At 46.6% G+C, this 19,617-nt stretch overlaps 1 protein-coding gene across 1 annotated transcript in view; it reads right to left on the reverse strand.

Annotated features, from left to right (window-relative positions):
* Window positions 1-427: 427 nt before the first annotated feature.
* hs2st1a (heparan sulfate 2-O-sulfotransferase 1a) overlaps window positions 428-19,617 on the reverse strand; it is a 29,577-nt gene continuing 10,387 nt past the window's right edge. Inside the window, exons 3-8 of the mRNA XM_008280281.1 lie at window positions 8,604-8,860; window positions 8,434-8,519; window positions 8,034-8,172; window positions 6,316-6,413; window positions 4,873-5,030; window positions 428-2,474 (exon numbers count right to left, since the gene is read on the reverse strand). Coding sequence (XP_008278503.1) covers window positions 2,251-2,474; window positions 4,873-5,030; window positions 6,316-6,413; window positions 8,034-8,172; window positions 8,434-8,519; window positions 8,604-8,860 — 962 coding nt within the window. The 3' untranslated portion in view covers window positions 428-2,250. The remainder of the gene's footprint in view (window positions 2,475-4,872; window positions 5,031-6,315; window positions 6,414-8,033; window positions 8,173-8,433; window positions 8,520-8,603; window positions 8,861-19,617) is intronic.

Genomic DNA, 19,617 nt, shown 5'->3' on the forward strand with positions numbered 1-19,617 from the left:
GGATGAGTGTAATAGCTGATGCCTGTCCAGGGATTATCAGAGAGCAGCAACACTGGCTCGTATAAACTTTCGCTGGCCTCTGGCGAGTCCTCTCACATAACCACGCTGCTATTTTAGTGCCTCCGTTTGTGATGCTCAGCTGCAGGGGAGAAGATGCTGAAGGTGTATGTTCTGGAAGAAGAATTTATCTTTCTACAATCAGTTTAATAAATCTGTATGGTGTTAAGATGATAAACACTGTCAGGGGTTGGAGCAGCAGACCCGGCAGCTCTTTATCTCCCTCTGCAGGACACCAGACCTGAAATAAAACAGAGCAGCAGCTTCATCTGCCTCCGATCTCTGCTCTGCTGGACCTGCATGATGATGATGATGATGATGCACAAACGTTTGTACTAAACTGAGAGAAAAAAAAAAACTCACACATGCATTTTTTTTAAATCTTCTGTATATTGTTTTTCAGTCAAAAGATGAAAACAGACATCACAGCCATGTTTAGGTTCCATCGGACAAAGCTGCAACACAAGGAGAGCTGTAGAGAAGGCACACAACAAACCGGAAATACTGACTCTGTGCAGCTCGTTCAGGTGAAGCGGGGGTTTTTCTGCCTTCACAATGGTTCGCCTTCTGGGTGCGACGGAGACAAATTAGTAGACGGGAGCAACGTTTTGTCCTTTGCCTTGTTAGTGATTCGTCAAGTGGACACAGAAAGCTTTATGTGGTCAACAGGAGGCCGTCAGAACCAAAATAAACCCAAGAAAATGACCCCAGTTTCTCATCAGTCTGTGAAATGTGGCACTGCAGCTGGTTAGCTTAGCTTAGCATAAAAATATTTAAAACAAAATGTAGCACTAACGAATGAAAGTGTGGGATCCGTTCATTCGATTCACTTCAGACTTGGCAGGTGGACTACTGGGGACCCGAGGAAATGCTGTGACAGATTTGAGGCGGATCGGATAAACAGTGGCTGTTTTTTTGGGGTCCTTATTGGACCTTTAGCTGCCTGTATGTGGAGCAAAAAGTCCCCCCTGTTGCTGCCACGTGATGATTGTGATCTCACACGAGTTCAAACCTATGAGATCACACTGACACTGTAAGCATTTTACATTTACAAGAACAGGAGGTGAAAACAAGAAGTTTGGGATTTTACAGACGGATCAGGTGTCGTCTTGTTTTCAGGCTCTCTGCTCAGCCGAGCTAAACATCTCCCTGCCGGAGCTTCACATTTACAGACTGGAGCGAAAGTGGCATCGATCTTCCCAACAAACCGTCAGCAAGAGAGCAAATAAACATTCTCCCAAACATCTGACTGTTCCTTGTAAACGGCAGAGTGAAATATTAGCGGGCGCTCGAGTTCAGACGGATCTGAAGTAGAAAGACGAGAAATAAAAGAGCTGAAAGAAATGTATAAACCGCTAAGATGTCCAGACTAACAGCTATCTAGTCTGCCTGGAAATGAAATGGATTGAAAAAAGTAGTAAATATTTACAGAAGCAGCATCTTCACCTTCTTCAATAATATATCACGTGTAAAAGCTTCCCTCAAAAAGCCTCCAGGCAAAGCTGTACATCTACAAGAGTCACAAGTACAGTAGAAAACATGTGCACCTGCCCCAGTCAACAGTCCATATTCACAGGAGTTTTATTTCATAAAAACCTCAAATATTCTCATTCGAGTCCAATAATACAGCAAAGTAGCTGGGTTCTTACAGTTAAAGTCTCTTTAAGTTAGTAGTGGTGGCGGTGAGGCATGAGGATGTCGTTTCACCGTGAAAAATGTCTTTACATACAAACGACGACCAGAGTAAAGAGATAAAACACAACCAAACACAACCAAACAGTACGGAGCCAAAGAAAACGCTTTGTTTGGACAGGAGACCGGTGAAGCCGAGTCCAGGTCCGACCGACCGTTGGCGGGGTCGTCTTCGGACACGAGCCGGCGGGAGCTGTCGGCCTGGTTGACCTTTGGCGTGGAAGTGAAAGGGAGCGGAGGAGCGGAGGAGCTGCTGGGAGCGCAGCCGGCCGTCCAGCTCCCCGTCCAGCTGGCCGCCGCCGACATGAATAACAACTGTCACCGGTCCGACTGCTGCGTCCGAGCCGGACAGTTTCGCATTATGTTCTCAGTACAAACGAGGCACACGGTCAGCAGTAGGTCACTCCTGCTTCCCTTCTCTTCCGTCTCAGACTGCACAACTGAGCGTGTGCAAAGCGTTCCGTCCGTCTCCAAAACTCTTCTGCAGACGCGACGGTCCCGTTAGTTTTTGGGGTAGATTTTTTCGTAGAAGAAGTTCTGTGCCAGCAGGTAGAGTTCGCCGTCCTTTTCCCTGACAGCGTGCGCCCTGACGAACTGGAACTGCTCCAGTGCAAACTCATAGAACTCGTTCTCCATCTTCCAGATGGCCGACTGCTGCAGCTTGGCGATGGACTCCTTAGTGGGCGGCTTCTTCTCGCTGGTCTTCCTTAGGTGGGATTTCTTGCCTGTAGTGAAAGAAGAGGATGAAAGCATTAGACTCAGTGTTTCAGTATGTATATATAAATGTGGCCTTGTGTGTCTAATGCTAATGTAGGCGCCATTTATATTCTATGCAGCAGGAGTGTTTTTATTTTTTCATTTTTTTAGGAAAAACCAACAGAACCCATAAAAACAGCCTTAACATAGCGACAGCCTTGGATTCTGACTCCGACATGACATTTGATGTCACCAATCAGGATAATGGCGTATTATCTGACTGAACAATCCCAAAGATTGGCTACGTTCACACTGCAGGACTTGATGCTCAATGAGGATTTCTTTGTGAGTTCCTTCACATTTCCAGTTAAATGCGACTTGTATGTGATCTGCTGTGTGAACTTCATACGACCCAAAAGTGTCCCGCATGCGCAGAAGAGGACACGACGACATCACACGCAGCGAGCCTGCTCAGTGTTTACGGAAGTAAACGTGGATGGTAACGGTGGAGCGTATCTGCCACTCCCCCGCCGCCACCGATGGTGGAAACAGAAGTGTGAGCGCTAACTAAACTAGCATCAACAGCCAAGTACTGCCTGTGTGTTCTGGACACTTCCACCCCGTCAGAGCGCTGCCCCGAGGTGGAAGTGTCCCACGACCACACCGAATATTCTGATCCATTATCTATACACCGCTTAATCCTCACGAGGGTTGCGGGGGGGCTGGAGCCTATCCCAGCCGACTTAGGGCGAAGGCAGGGGACACCCTGGACAGGTCGCCAGTCCATTGCAGTATTATTCTGATATTCATCATTAATTGGATCTGTGTTGTTCAGACTGTCATGAAAAGACCAGATACAGGTCACATAGGAGCACAATCGCACCGGTCAGTTAGGCTGAAATCCAGCGATGCGTAGTGTTCTAACAACACACTAGTTATTATAACAACTATGAACAATAATTAACAACTAATGAGCCTTCCAGCATCAAGCCCTCCTTGTATCTGGACCTCCGTCTTGACAATCCGACAGCCTTGCTATCCGACATAAAAGAAGGTTTTACATTTAGTGTCGGATTAACGAGTCACGACTGTAATTTCCAGTTTATGTTTGGTAAAATTTGATCTTATCTGTTTCTTAGCTCTGCAATAAACAGTGAATTTGATGTGTTTGCGCTACGCTGCTACACCACAAACTGCAGCTAGTGAGCGATGTAATTAACAGCTTCAGTAACTGCAGAGGTGCTCCCTACATGCATAGTTCACTGTATAGTGGTGCCTGGATTGTGAGTAGGGAGTGAGCGGATGATTTGGGACACAGCCACTGTAATTGCAGATCTATTAGTAAGGGGATGCAGCCCTTAGCAGGAGCAGCTATAGTGAGGTAGTAATGGGGGGCTGCAATGTCGCCGATCATCCTTTGTTGGGAGGGCAGAGTAGTGGCTATGCCAGCATTATGGAAATGTGTTAAACAGTGACATTAGTAAGGAACGCAAGAAAAGCCTGGACCTCCACCAAGTCGCTTTAGGCAGGTAAGGAGCTGTGTGGGAGAGAAAAGCTCCTTTTGGCGTCGACTTTGGCATAATACGGGCTACGGCTACAGAATCAGCAAGTCAGATTTTTAAGAATTACAGATTAATTAACACCCAGCTAAACAGACTTTATTGTTCAGTTAGGTGAAAAGAATCTATCCCAAACTCACACCAACCTGGTAAATAAAAAGCTCCAGCCACACGATGGTTTGCCTAGCTTAGCACAAACACTGGCTTTAACAGGTACCAACAAAACCCACCTACCGACAGCTCCCAGGTCGGTTCAGTTACATCACGTTTGTTTACTCTGTGCAAAAAACAAAGTCTAAAAATGACAAGTCGTTTTACAGGACAGCCTTTGCCAGACTCTCGGCTGGGTGTAGGAACCACTCGGAGTCTCATCGTCGCCAAAAGAAAACAGGCAAACAGATGGCGCTACGCATAATTGGTCTACCAGTGATTCTTCAGCTGAGATCGCAGGCCGGAAAAACCCACTTCCTCACCCCAACGAAACAAAGATCAGAATACAAAGACATGCTTGAATGTATTTTTTTATAATTTATCAAATAAACACCTGATTAACTTGAGTGCTAAAACTGACAAGCATCGTGTCGACTCATAACGTCGTCAGGTTTATTCCCCTCATTAATCACTCTGGCTGCAGTCGCTGCAACTAATCTGTAAGCACACGAGAGGCCCGAGTGCGTATTGATCACCGTTCGGTTCTCTGAGGAGCCGTTCAAACCGCTAATATGCAACCACAGCACACACACTGTTTTCTCTTTAGCGTTGCAGCGTGTGTGTGAGCCATTAAACGGTTTATTATAATCTCGGCGGGAGAAGCTGCAGCATGCGGGGAGACGCCGGAGCGTTTCCAAGCGTTCGGCAGGAACTGCACCTGTTTTGTACAGCTCAGTGGCTCCTTTGAAGAATCGCGGCAGCGCGGCCTCCAGCATCATGACGAAGTCTTCCAGCTCCTCTGTTACTCCGACCAGCATGTACTCGTTCACCAGGTTGTACTTGGCCTGCTCCAGAGCCCACTGGCTGCCCACGTTCCTGCACAGAGATCACGGGTTTACTCTTTTTAAAACACTTTTCACTTTATTCTGCCTTAGCTGTGGTGCTGGATGGAGAATGCTCACGATGCACAAAATGGAGGAAAAGAAGGGTGTTAGATCTGACATGGAGGAGAAGAGCTGGAAGGTACAAAGACAGAGACGGGATGAACGATTAGGGGAGACGGGAGAGGACGGAGAGGACGAGACAGGAAGGGACGAGACAGAAACAACGTGGAGGTGTTGTCATGCTTTAGGAAACTGACTAATAAAGGAGGAAGCAGATTGTTTAAACCCATAAAGTAAGTTTCTGGCAAGGCCTTGTTCAACAGAGCGACGCCGGACTGACGGCAGCTTCACCGTTTTGTCTTCAGTATTTATTTAATGCTTCCGAGGGGGCTTTCCATTACTTTAATATAGCGCTGGTGCGCTACGGCGAGCTAAATCCTAGACCTTCAGTCGGTAAACCGCTCGAGGAGGGTCGGTGGTTAAAAGATGGAAGGAGGAAGTGGAGGAGAGATTAAGGAGGTTGAGAGGGATGAGTGAGGGCAGAGAGAGATTGATAAAGATCACGATGCAGAGAGAACGGATCAAGGCTGAGAGAGCGATCAGAGGAGAAGAGGACGATGAAGCTTAATGTAGGAACAGAACTGATGCAGCCTCCTGAGCTGTTTGAACCGCCTGAGCAAAGGAAACAATAAGGCTGTTGGTTTTTGTTTTCACCGACAAATCCAGCAAAAACAAATAAACAGCAGCGAGTTAGTCCGTCTCCAAACAATTTTTCTAAACCAACTATTGCACTAAAACCCAGAGCGAGCTCATTCATAATCAACATGTTTGCCTTAAAACATGCCACAGAAATCAAACTTCAGTCTGAAGCTGCTGGGCTCTGTGGTTCTTGGCAAATATTGCTGAAACATTCATTGGAGGTTTGTACATTTAGTGCACTACTGAGAAGTAGATGCACCAGAAAGGTGTATGCAAAATGTCACTAAGTGCAACAGTTTGGTTTATTGATCTGCTTTAGCTTTTTGGACAAAAACAGAACTCAATAGAATACGCTACAGTACATCAGGCCTTGGCTGCACAATCTAAGCTGTCAGCAGGATCAATTCACCGTCGCCTCAGTCGGAATATCACCACACTTCTTCTGTAAACACTCTAAAAAGGAGGAAAGAAAGACGGACATATGCCGTACACGCAGATATTTGTGAGACATATGGGGGATAATTTCAAACCCAGCGTGGTGTGAACGTGGTGCAGCGGCAGGTGTCTGAAGAACTTACCAACATTCAGAGTAGTGACCGCAGAAAAAGGGAATCTGGAGCCACAGCTTCTCCGGCGCGCAGTCGGAGCCGCCAGCTGACACACATTCATCGAATGTCTGAAACGCACAAACACGGCGGTCACCAAGGAAGCAGATCAGGGGTTTAAGTCTGTCTCGATACGTTCCCTGTTTGAAGAGTGGAACTTATCAGACAAGACGGGAATGAGATCCAGAGTTCCCATTCTGTGCAAAAATGTTGGAAAAAAAACTTGATCTGAAACTACAGTGAGGCTTCAGAAGTCTGAGTTAGTCCAATAACGTTGGATCTCTTCCTAAATTTACTGGGAAATGTCCTCTTTGTGTTGTTGTTGCTCAACTTTAGCTGATCAGCACCGTTTAACAAACACAAAGAGCGAGTTTGGTTGTAAAAATGCAGCATCTTGGTGTTGATTTGACTCTTTAAACCTCAGATTAACTTACAGTGTTGGATCGATTTTTGCACAGAACAAGGACTGTAGATTCATTCTGTTCTTTAAAAGCGAGTTAAGAGCATTTAAAAGCCAGCATGAACAGAAACATTAGCATTTCAATTACAGTCTGAATGTTCACATAGTTGAAAACCCTGAAGCTAACTTTTAAAGTTTGACCTAAAACACAGTTCATAGACTCACACAACAGTATTCCTTCTTAACCATCACTCGAGTCCCGGTGGAAGCGTGTGGCGGTGTGTTAATCTGCAGAAATCCTTCCGCTCTGCCTGTTTTTTCCTCAGCAATTTTGCTGTTTCCAGGACATTTCTTTTCACAGGTGAGGTTGGGATTGTGTAAAAAGGCAGCATCCAGCACAGTATAAAAAAATAAATGAACAAATGCAAATATAAGATGCGAAACCCCAAGCAGGCGAAGCTGGTTCCAAAACAAGAGTGAATCTGGGTTTTGGAGAGGAAGAGCAACAGGAAGCCAACCTGTTTAAAGTATGATCCATTTAAACGACTCGCAGGTAGAAAGGTGTATACGTGCACACCTGGTCCTACTGTCAACCAATAAAAACAACTTCCATCCATCATCTCTACACCTTAACCCTCACTAGGGTCATGGGGGGCTGGAGTCTATCCCAGCTGACTCAGGGTGAAGGCAGGTTCACCTGGACAGGTAACCAGTCTATCACAGGGCTACACTTAGAGACAGACAACCAAGCACACTCACATTCACACCTACAGACAATCTACAATCACCAATTAACCTCAACATGTTTCCTGACTGTGGGAGGAAGCCGGAGAACCCGGAGAGAACCCACGCTGCATGGGGAGAACATGGAGACTCCACGCAGAAAGATCCCGGGTGTCCTCACTGGGATGCCAACCGACGACATTCTAGCTGTGAGGCGGCGGTGCTAACCACCAAGACACCTGCAGCCCAGTCCTAGAGGTACTTTTGTAAATTCATATATGTGTAACTACAAGTGTTTGCGCACACACACACTCTCAGGCTGAAGATTTCTACCTGCACTCTCTTGCTGGCAAAGTTAAGGCCTGCAAGCCTCTGAGTTACTCGCTATAATCGGCTTGTATTCAGGTACGCTGGTCTGGAGTCGCTGCCGGGTGCTACACTGGCTTGTGTGGCGTCGAGCCTCAGGGGAGGGGGCAGAGTTTGGTGTTAAATAAAAGCACCTATTCCTACGTAGCACACATTTAAACAAACAAATGAGATTATCTGTGGGTTTTTTTTTTATTTTTACCTTCTTGTCTCCCTGTTTCCTGCGTCTCAAGCCGGGCCTGTAGTCGTCCCCGAAACGCAGGAAGTAATAATAGGAGACCAGCCTCTCAATGGGGTCCCTGATCACATTAATGTAGATGGGCTTCCTCTTCACGCCAAACCTGAGGAGAGTTACTGGAGTCAGAGAACCGGGCAGGAATCGAATCAAACGATTTGAAACTGAATTTAAAGCGAGACAAGTAAAACAGATTTAAAGTTCAATAATTCACTTTCTGTGCAGTTTTACTTTCATGACAACACAACCTGGAAAGTCAGGAACTTTAAATGGCCACAAGGGGGAGTCAAGTGATCAACGCCACAGCAGGCTGAGTTAACTCGTCTTTACAGAGCTGCCATCTTATGTGAAATGTGTATGTCTTTACTTGGTGAAGTCCAGGAAGGAGACGTGTCCGTGGTAGAAAGCCGGCTTCATTTCCCTCCATTCAGTGACATTCTTTACGAACCGCACCTGAACAAACCGAAGTGATGCTCTGCTTAGTACCCACAGGAACATTAAGCAAAATAAGAAGTGCAGCATGACCGCCGCTCTGACCTGGTCCTGTAGGGACATGACCGGGTTGTTCTTGGTGGTGTTGATGTGCAGCACGTGGTAGTGGTTCTTCCCACACAGGTCGTAGGCGATGTTGGTGAAGGAGGTGCTGGCCGTCTTGGGCACGCGGTTGTAGATGATGACCACGTCGTCTTCGCCGTCGGACACTGCTGCCGCCGCCGCTGAGTCCCGGTCCCTCAGGCCGTCCTGCGTGTGCCGCTGCTCGATCTCTCGTACCTCATGTCTGGCGATGGCTCGTTCTGGACGGAGATTAGAAAGAGGTCGAACAGGTGATTCGGTGTTTATTTAAATAAAAAATAAAGTCAGCAGCTGTGTGGGAAAATGAGCAGAAGACGTCCTTCAGTGAGTTACTGATTAGACCAGCAGAGCAGCACCAGGTGTGGCTGCTGTCGAGGTGAACCCAAACTTTGACCTCCACAGGCAGCAGAGAAACTGAAAAGGTCAAGATTATTAAAGTGCTGCAGACAGAAAAAATACAAGATCGTTTCTGCATCTCTGCAGCTTTGTTTTTTTTTTTTTACTTGTAGATGTCGAACATGTCTCATAACGACGATCAAACACTCAGCTTCATCGCTGTACTCGACGTAAACGCCACGAAGTTCAACCTAAATTTAACTGCGATCCATTTCCACCTTAAAACGCCGCCGTCCCTCCCGTCCTCGTCTCCATACCAGACTAAACTGTAACTTCATTAAAAATGGATTTTCATTTCATTTGAACACAGCCTCTGTCAGAGTGCAGATAGCTAAAACTCTTTTCCCGCTTCACACCAAGGATCAAGAATAATGTCAAACAGGAATATTAGTTAATCATTTTGTGAGCAGCCTATTTCACGCTGCCGGTACCACTTCTCTTGTTCACTAATCAGATTCAATTTTTAATATCCGTCCCCTACCTTTACTTTCAGTCTCCTTATTCAACCGTGTTCCTGTTTTAGATCAAATAAATATACTTTCATATGGCCCAGGATGACTTTGTGTGCTGCAGACGGATTCGAGATGGTGTGAAATGATTCATCCGGCTCAGTTCCTGCTTCCTCTGAGAAAAGTATCGCATAAGGGGAGTGGAAAAGGTGGAGAGCAGGAGGTGAAGGGTCGGCAGCTAGACGGTGAAGCTACAGTTATTTGACGGCTAACTGGATGTTTACAGGACATCGATGTACTTTAAATGAGGAGGGTGGAGGTTTGAAGGGGGGCCAGCACCACCTAAACACTGCATGAAGCAGCAGAAAAGCCAGACCTCGGTGCCTCAGCGTGAATGGACTCGACACAAAGAAGGCCCGGCCTTTGTCGCCCCCGAGCTTTTCTCTATCTGAATTCGCCTCAGATTGACAGGTGTTGACAAAGCCTCAGAGTGCTCCGCAGGAAGGATGGAGGGAGAAGAGGGGCGAGGAGGGGAGGCAGCACAGCGCTGGAGCACCTAATACCCGTGGGAGCTCTCCGCAGAGCCACTGGGCTCCTGAAAACGCTGCCTAAAGCCGTGCCTGGCAACTGAGACACAGTTACAGCCTGGACCTGCCTGGCCAGGCTTTACAGGCTGGCATCTGGCACCAAAGGCCAATTAAGATGTCATCTGTGCTTCCTCCGCCCTCTCCTTCATCTGTGTGAATGCGAACACACACACTCGCTCTCTGTCTCGCTGCCCCTTCGCTTACACCCTCCTGAGCAGCTGTTAATGTTCCGCTCATCAAAGCTGGATCTGGTTACGGACGGAGCCGAGCCACTTCCTCACGCCGCCGGCCGATGGCGTGGAGACGTGCCAGGTGGCCGCGATGGCTGAAGGCTGTCGGCGCGCACAACAACTGTAACGGAGACGTTCACTCACGAGTGCGTCCGAGGCACGCAGCGGCCAATGACAACAGCAATAACAGTTGCTATGTTGGAGCTCTACCGCCTGGGCTCAAGTGTCCTTTTAGGAATATTTTTTATGAGCGAGTACAGTGAAGTGGCAGGCGGAGAAAGACGGCGGCGAAAAATAGAGCCGCGGTCCGACCCGTGACAATGCAAGTCATAAATATTACGTGCCTTTGGTCGGACATACAGTACCAGGTGTCTTTATGGTTTTATAGACCTTGAAAACACATTTCCTGGGTGTGAGCGATGGGGTCCGACATGAAGACACTGTTTTCTACCAAAGTGAGGCAGCTCATGTCCATGTATGAGGTCTATCAGCTTAATCTGTGCTGTTGCTCTGGTTTCATTTGGAAAAAGGTCATGAGGTGAACAATAAAGCTGCTCTAGACGGTATTTCTTGATACCAATGGGTCCAGTAGCTACAGAATGTCACAAAAGGGAGTGGAAAATGGAAAATAATGGTGGCCACACAAAATACTGACACTTTGGGCCCAATTTGGACATTTTCACTTATTGGTGTACTCGCTTCTGTTTTGTTTACACAGTAATGGCTGTGTGTTGAGCTATTCTGAGGGGACAGTAGATGTACACTGACATACCAGCAGACTACTTTACATTGGAGCAAAGTGTCATTTCTTCAGTGTGTCCCACGAAAAGATGTAATGAAATATTTGCAGAAATGTGACATAATGTAAGGATAATATGAAAAGGGTCACTCTTATAGTGAAAAACTAAAAAAATGTTTATGTATGGAGCTTTTTAGCAACTCTAAGTGTATTCTTTTGGTTGTAAAACCCGTAACTTTGTAATTTTCAGCTGTTTTCCAACACTTAGTGTCGTTAGTGTCGAGCTGGTGAACATGGATCGGAGCATTTAACAGCGAAAGCAGGAGACTGGACTGGACTGCATTCCTCAGGTGGCCAAAAACACAGATCACATGAACGCTGATATGGATTCTTATCTGTTTTATGTGTAAATAGGCCAGACTATTTGATGCCAGGTTGCCATAGCAGCTTGTAACAGTGATGTGAAGCTTGCTGCTGTGCAAACGCAGAAGTGCTGCAGTTGCTCGAATGGCCACTAGGGGCTGCCTCCAAACACAAAAAAAGCAAATAAAAAGCTTAACTTCACAGCAGAAGTAAACACGTTTACATACTGGTGCAAAAGACAGTTCTGCTCTGTACAGCTAAGTTATCTACTCAAGACAACTGTATGAGAGGTGAATTTTTATAAAACTCCTCCATTCAGATTGCACTGAGGTCGTAAATTTTTACATAATTAACCACTGCGAGTAACAGATGGGTGTCGTGATTGGACAGTAGGCCCAGAAACCTTTGCCACAGCTCCACTCATGCTCCACCTCTTTGCTCATTTTCGGATTAGCCGGGAGTTAGGAGGAGTCACGCGCTGCCAAGACGCTGACAGCCGGAGCTACCACGTTCAGAAAACGAGTGATGTTGTGGAGGGTTTGTCGGTAATTATGTGTGTGAGACGCAAACACCTTAAAGCTCCATCATTTAACATGTGTGTTGTCTTTTAGATCATGGTGAGCATTTAACATGGCAGTGAACTGAACACTTGAAGCCCAGCAGTTGTGTATTTTCTACTATTTCACCATTTTTTGCCGAGGACATGAGACTCCAGCCACCATCCCAGTACAGAGGAGCAGAATGCAATTTGTTTTCAGCGCTAACAGCTTTGACAAATAACATTTGAAATATTCAACAGCAGCTCCTTCCAGCGGCCCTGTTTCTGTGCTGACAGACATCTCAGCCGACAGTTTTTCTCTCCGCTACTTTCCGTCGGAAAAAAAACAGTCCCAGTGCAAACTGTTGACAGCGAGGTCTGTGGATTATCCAGAGTCAGGAGGATGCTGTGTCTGAACAGAGACGCTGCTGCTGCTGTATTTAAACTGCACTGGTTGAAGAACTGTGTGCACCACAAACAAATTTTCCCATTCAAAGTAAAAAACCAAATTAACCTACATGGCAAGATGCTATTAGAGGAAAGAGAGAAAATGTGTTTACAGCTGTGCTCGTCTTGAACTGCTGACACCTTCAGGGCCAAGCAGCAGAATGTAGAAGCTCTGGCGTGAGCTTGCTTTTACTTTGCTGTGGAATAAATGGAGGATTGTGTGCAGCTCCAGCCTTCACTCTCTCAATTAAAATGAAAATAAAATAAAATGTAGGGGAGTGAGAAAGCGCCGGGGGCTGCCGTGTCCCTCACTACAACGTCCTGAGCTATGTGAAGGGGCCCTGAAACCACTTGTTCAAGACATGGTGCTTTGTGCCAAATTTCCAACAAGCAACAAGGAGGCGAAGCGGGCACGACGAGGGCTTCTTAGGCTTTGTAGTAGACGCCCTATTCATTGCGAGACTGAACACACTTGGCACGAACCTCCATATCAGAGGGCGCCACACACACACTCACAAACTTAAGCCCAGCGCTCCCTTCTGAGGTCATTTAATTAGAGAACAAAGGCCTGAATTACTATGGCCACACAGCAGGCCTCCTTTCACTCCACATTTCCGTCAGTTTCCTCCCCTCGAGCCGTCTCTGTGCATTAAAAGCTAATTATGAACCGTGAAGCCAACACAGGTCTTAAACATTGTGACAACTACAAGCCTATTACTCCACGTTTCATTCAGAGCGAGAGACGGGGAGGAAGACGGAGTGCTGGTAGTTGGAGCTATTTACCGAAGCAATTTAACGCTGATTAGACGCAAGTATTTGAAATCATCATTCATATTCGCCGGCAGATCTGCGAAATGTGACAGGCCGTCATGTATTATTGCCGTCACGTCAGATCTGATGGGATAATAAAAGTGGGGGAGAGGAGATGATCCTCTCTCCAAGCAGCTCATAAATCCATCATCGCTCCGATCCGCCGGTCGGAGCCCTCTCCCTCTCCTGTGCTTCCCCTGAGAGGGTGAGCCCCTCGAACCGAAGCCTTGAGCTAGGTGGGTAATAGAGATTGGCTATCAGCGGCAGACTGAGGTGTATGGCTTGTAGGGTTCTGCTTGGATGCCGCTGGATTGCAAAATCAATGAAGGATGACAGGGAGGAGATCTAGGCTGCTGCTGTATAAAAATCGAGTTAGTCTGCTGGTGCTGGTGCTGCTGGTGGTGGTGCTGGTGCCGTCTCTCCCCGTCCCCTCCACACAGACTTGGACGCTGTTTTGCAGAGCCAGGTTTCCAGGGGGACAGTTATGTCACCGCTGCAGCACTCACCAACGTTTGGATAAACTGTGCACTTCCGAATTTCTAATTATTCTAATTCAGCCTTTGGATCCATTTAGCAGAGAGAGGGAGAGGATTATCAGAGGAAGCAGGGAGAAAGTCGGGCTGAACAAGGAGATCCAGGCGCCGACTGAACACAGCAGAACCTGCGTTACCATTGTTATTTAAGGGATGATAAGGAATGTACGAAACACGCTGCGAGAGAAAATCTGTTGTGCGGCTTCTCGGTGCTGCTGGCAGCAGATAAACGAGAGCGTGTTCATTAAGCGATTGTGAAGGTACACTCAGAACGCCTTCAGAGCTTTCAAATGAAGCTCCGAATGACAGGCGGGAATGGAGACGTACAAAAGCACACACCCTGTAGCGCAGGAAAACTTCACACGCCACAACTTTCACGCTGTACGCAGCGTTTCATCTATTGTCTCAGGGAAAGATACGACACCCGACTACACGCTGGCTTTCTGAAACGGGGTAATTGCTAACGCCGAGGCACTTTTTCCCACCGACTTTGACACACAAGCGCGACATTGACGCTCAAAGAAAGGTCTCATTCAGTGATGTGACCTCCACAGTACAGCTGGGGGAGAGAAGAAGAGGCAGACGAGGAAGAGTCAGGTCTGAGAAAGATGAAGGGGCCAAACGAAATGTGATTACTGTGGAGCAGAGATGGATGTTAGGGGTTAAAGTTTCCACTTAGCCCCTGGTCTTGGGCTGAACGATGAATTGATTTCAAATAGAGATGCGAAACAGTGCAATTAACAAGTTGTGATTTAGGATCGGCACTATGCAGACCCAGCGTTCAAACTATTGTGTCGATAGCTCTTCATGCCGTCCTCCTCGTGTGACAGTCACGCCTCGGCTGGTGTCTCACGTATTAAAGCTCCACCTCATGACTTTAATCTATTACACAGTAAATACTGAAGAAAAGCTGGACAGGAAAACAAATTAAATCACAAATCAAATTACAATATTTGTCAGAATAACTGCAAGTCCTGCAAGTTCCTCTGATCTTCAGTCTGAACTCTAGCAGCTAAAATATTTTCCTCAGAGCTACAAAAAGAGGGATTGTTGGACTGACATTTGCCAAATGGCCACAAACACAAATCCAAACGAGTGCAAATGTTGCTCCAAGTCTGCTGGATGTGCAAAACTGGGCGTGTGTTGGCAACTTGTCAGCATGTCAATGTTGTGTTCGCAGCTTGTTCAACAGGTGGCCAAATGGTGATCAATACTTTTAAACTAATCTTTATTCAGGAATGTGTGCCATGCAACAGAATAAACTAAAACAATGCAGCTCGTTAAACATGGTTTTAACAACACAGGGACAGACAGAGCAATTAGATGAGCTTTACTTCATTTTGATATAAAGGCGGTAAAATTCCAACTAACGTTTGACTAGTTGATAAATCAGCCTTGAGAATCACGGAATGAATAAAGCAAAAGAAACAAACCAACTATATTGTCAACTAGAGCAGGACCAAAACAGGATTTGTGGGACTGAAGACAATTTTAAGCGAGTTAATTACTCCAACTGAAAACCTACAACGATCTCTGCTCATTAACTTTCCACCAAAATTTTTAACAAACTATGGTGAGGACGCCGCTCGGCTCCGCACCACCATATGCTCTGCTACATGTGCTGCAGACAGTGCTGAGAGTATCGTGAACAATGGAGCTGCTTGACAAATTATGTGATGGCTAAAAAACTAAACTACCCCAAACATCTTTTTCTTCATGTTCTGTTTACAAAAAAAAACTCTCTGGAATTAACATTATAGAAGATAATAACAACATAATTGTGACTAGTCGAAAATACAGTTGGAGATATCTGCAATGACCTCAAGAAAACCGTCCTTCACCTCGTCACGCATCCTAAATGCCACTTGCAGATGTCTGTAATTCACTTTTAACTAGTCGGGTTACAGATATCTCTAACTGTCACTGTGACTCGTCAGAATGGTGTTGATGAAGAGCCTGGAGCTCGAGACGTCACAGCAAATAAACTTCTCTGACTGGAGCCACTTGGTGTGCAGAACTATTTAATGCCGCCTCTTATTGCTCCTGTCCTCTAGATTCACCATAAAAGGCGGCGTATCTGATGGGCGACGCTAGAAACGATGGTGAATAATGCATCAGAGCCACATTTCAGCAGAAGTCACGGGAAGGCTGCGCCGCTGTTTCAACACGAGCTAGCGAGGTGACGTGGTGAAAATAAAACGTCTGGCTACATCGCAGGTCCCAATAAATAAGAAGTTTCACAGTGACGTGATATTTCCTGTCCGGGACCCGGCACCGCTGCTGCTGCTGCTTTGCGAGGCACCATAAACACGAGCCAAAGAGTTTTTCATTGTTATGACTTTCACGGCGGTTGTGCTTTTACTAGAAGGGAGGAGCGAGAAAGGTGAGGAAAACGCAGGCAGGAGAGGAGGTTGTCACGCCGCTAAGGTCACGTCTCCACCCACGACGCCTGGAGGGGGTGAGGAAGGCTCTGCATCCTCCGGGAGGGATGCTGCTGCTGCTGCCGGCCCTGGAGTTTAATTCAGCACAAACAATCCACATAAAGGTCACGTATCCTGTAAAGCCTGGACGTGACACTTTTTTTTCTCCTCGGCAGAAGCGGCGTTTGGAAAACAAGCGTATCTTTGTGAGAGAGAGAGTGCCGACAAAGCATTCCTCGGATATAAAAGATGACACAGAACGCACCCTTGTCGGCGCTGACTGACAGCAGACGGGTTAAAGTGGCTCAGCGGTTTGGGGAACGGGTCGGGGGATCACAATTACGCCATTGAAAGTCATGGAGGAGAAAGATGTGAGGACCAGAGGCTTGTAGAGAAATGGCCTTTGTGAAGAAAACGCTTGAAGAGTTTGGCCTTCAGCTGAAGATGTGGGGTTTAGTTTTTATTTTTACTCCGAGGAGCTGAGCTGCAGATGAAAAACAAGCCGTTGGACTACATTCAATGGCATGCTGCTAAATAAGCTCCAGCCACACGTGGCCCATTTATAACTCCTCGTCTAAATGCAAGCCATGTCTGTACACTAATGATAACAATCCGGAATAGACGGAGATGATAATCATCATGGTTCAAGCTGCCACTTTCTCCCCTAATATGTCTTTTGTGCGATCGAAGCCAGTAGTGCCGTCTGACAGGTGAGCCAATAATGTCTGGGAAAAACAGAGAGAGCGAAAAGGGGGCCACGTTCTGTCTGCTTCATCAGAAACAGCCAGTCAGATGAGATTATGGAGCAATTTACACAGATGGCAGATCCCATCATTCCCCTGCCTTGTTAAGTGAAGGCGGGTCTGACAGGTTGTGGAGAGGAGGGAGGGGGAGGCCGATTGATTGGAAGAGATCTCATCTTGGCACAGATTGTCAATGACTAAGCAGTGAGAATTAGCCAACGTTTTCAGAGGCAGCTTCAAAGGAAGGAGAAAATATCTGGGAAAGTCTTGTCAGGAGAGCAGCTATTAAATGCACTTGTTACAGGAAAAGAAACCGCAGCAGGAGCATCTGCGCCGAAGGCTTCAAACACAGCCTCGTAAACGATGCGGTCCGATCTGCAGATGCGAAGGAGAAGAACCCGGAGAATGCATACGGGTTTGCGCTAAAACACGACTCTCCTCGCGTCCTAATATAACAACAAACATTGTTTGCATAACAGAGCGGATCCAGTTGCGAGCTCCAACCCAGATACCCGCCGCTCCCCTTCCCTCTGCCGTCTCTCGGCCCTGAAACAGATAATTAATAATGCATATATGGGAGTCCAGGGAAAACTCCACACTCTATTAAACGGAGCAGACGACAGCTATTCATAGGTTTAATGATGAGTGGGAGGGACAGGTGAGCGCCGCGGAGGATCTGTCCCACACAGAAAGGTGACAACAGCGACGAAGCCGGCTGGCAGTTATCGCTTCGTGTCTTTCATCTCCGACTGTCTCTTCCTTCATCTCGTTATCTGCAGCATCTGCAGGCCGTCTAACCAGAGAGGCCGCCATGCAGCAGACCGACGGGGTCGCGCACTGCTCTCCACTCACCGACTCCGACGCCTAAACTCGGCCGTTCTGGTCAATACGGAGGCCCGATTCGCTGCCGGCGCTCTTTCTTCTTTTTCCAGATTAAAATCTATAAACCTCAGCATGTGGGATTGATTCGGATCCGTGTGTGTAAGGTCACATGAGGATATAAATACACAGCACTTCCTCGGGTGCTGCTGAAACAGTGCTCCTCACTTTTCAAAGTCAGATTTCTGTCTTTTGCAGAAAAAAATCTCACAGACGGTACATCTGCAGTCAGAAAGACAGAAACTCTGAGTGGATGCGTTTATCTGACAGCGGCGTTAAAACTGATCATTTCACCAGTGTTGCACATGTAGACAGGTGTTCAGGTGTCAGGGAGCACTAATGCACAGGAAGCAGGAGCAGCTCTGGAGCTTTAGAAACAGTCTCCAATCACATGTTCAATCTGCACCGATATCTTCAAGAAAAACCTCAAGACATACATGAATTTGTGGCTTTCGCTGCTCCTAATGCTCCTAATTGATCTTACAAGCTGCTATCCTTTTTTGCACGATTTTATGTGTTTTCATGTAGCTTCACTTCAGCGTCTTTGGGCACATCACGTCTTGGTGCCTATCCAACACCTTGGTGGTTTTTTTAAGGGCAATATAAATAAATCTGATTTGATTTGATGTTATATAAATCCTTTCAGAGCTCTAAAAAGCTGTGCAAAGTCAAACAAACTGCCTCAAATGATGCCACCTGAGTTGGTTTGGAAGACAGAGAGAGAAAAGAGAGTTTAAAAGAAAAACCAGCCACCAGTCCTGAGGAAGGACGTGCACGAGGACGGGTTCAAGTTGCCCCAGTAACAGCCCATTTGTCCTTTTTGGCTGAGCTGCCCCTTTGGTGGAAAACATAAAAAAAAAACAAAAAAAAAAACCCAACTGTTGTATCTCTGCGTTTGTGGCTGCATAAATCAGTGCAGCCCATAGCTGCTTTCATGTCGTGTAACTCAGTATCATGGCCGCTGTGTGAGCGCTGCGGGGGAGTGTTCTGAAGTCGTGGAAATGATTAACGACAAACGGTACGACCAGTGGGATTCCCTGTGAATAACAGCAACAAAGAGAAAAACACATAGTACGGGGATGAGGGGTGTTACATTTATAATGACTCGGATTTTCAGATTCTACTTTTTACGTTTTTTTTTCCAATCAAACTGATAGATGACAAGCTCAAGATGCGAAAATCACATCGTGCTTTAGACCAGAAGAAACTTTACCTGCATTAACAGAGAGTTAACGCAGGAATCAATTACTTAGGATTGATTCGGCTAAATGACCATAATTCTGCATTCTGATGGTTTAAAACAGATGTTGTGTAAAGTCATGACTCAATAATCCGACCCTTAACAATCCTAAACCTGCTATCCGACAGGTTTTGAGGAAAAACCAACAGAACCCATAAAAACAGCCTTAACATAGCAACAGCCTTGGATTCTGACTCCAACATGACATTTGATGTCACCAATCAGGAAAACGGCGTATTATCTGACTGAACAATCCCACAGATTGGCTACGGTCTCACTGCAGGACTTGATGCTCAATGAGGATTTCTTTGTGAGTTCCTTCACATTTCCAGTTAAATGCGACTTGTATGTGATCTGCTGTGTGAACTTCATACGACCCAAAAGTGTCCCGCATGCGCAGAAGAGGACACGACGACGTCACACGCAGCGAGCCTGCTCAGTGTTTATGGAAGTAAACGTGGATGGTAACGGTGGAGCGTATCTGCCACTCCCCCACCGCCACCGATGGCGGAAACAGAAGTGTGAGCGCTAACTAAACTAGCATCAGCAGCCAAGTACTGCCTGTGTGTTCTGGACACTTCCACCCCGTCAGAGCGCTGCCCCG

This window comes from Stegastes partitus, unplaced genomic scaffold (genome assembly GCF_000690725.1).
Source record: "Stegastes partitus isolate 25-593 unplaced genomic scaffold, Stegastes_partitus-1.0.2 Scaffold0, whole genome shotgun sequence".
NCBI classification, from domain to species: Eukaryota; Metazoa; Chordata; class Actinopteri; family Pomacentridae; genus Stegastes; species Stegastes partitus.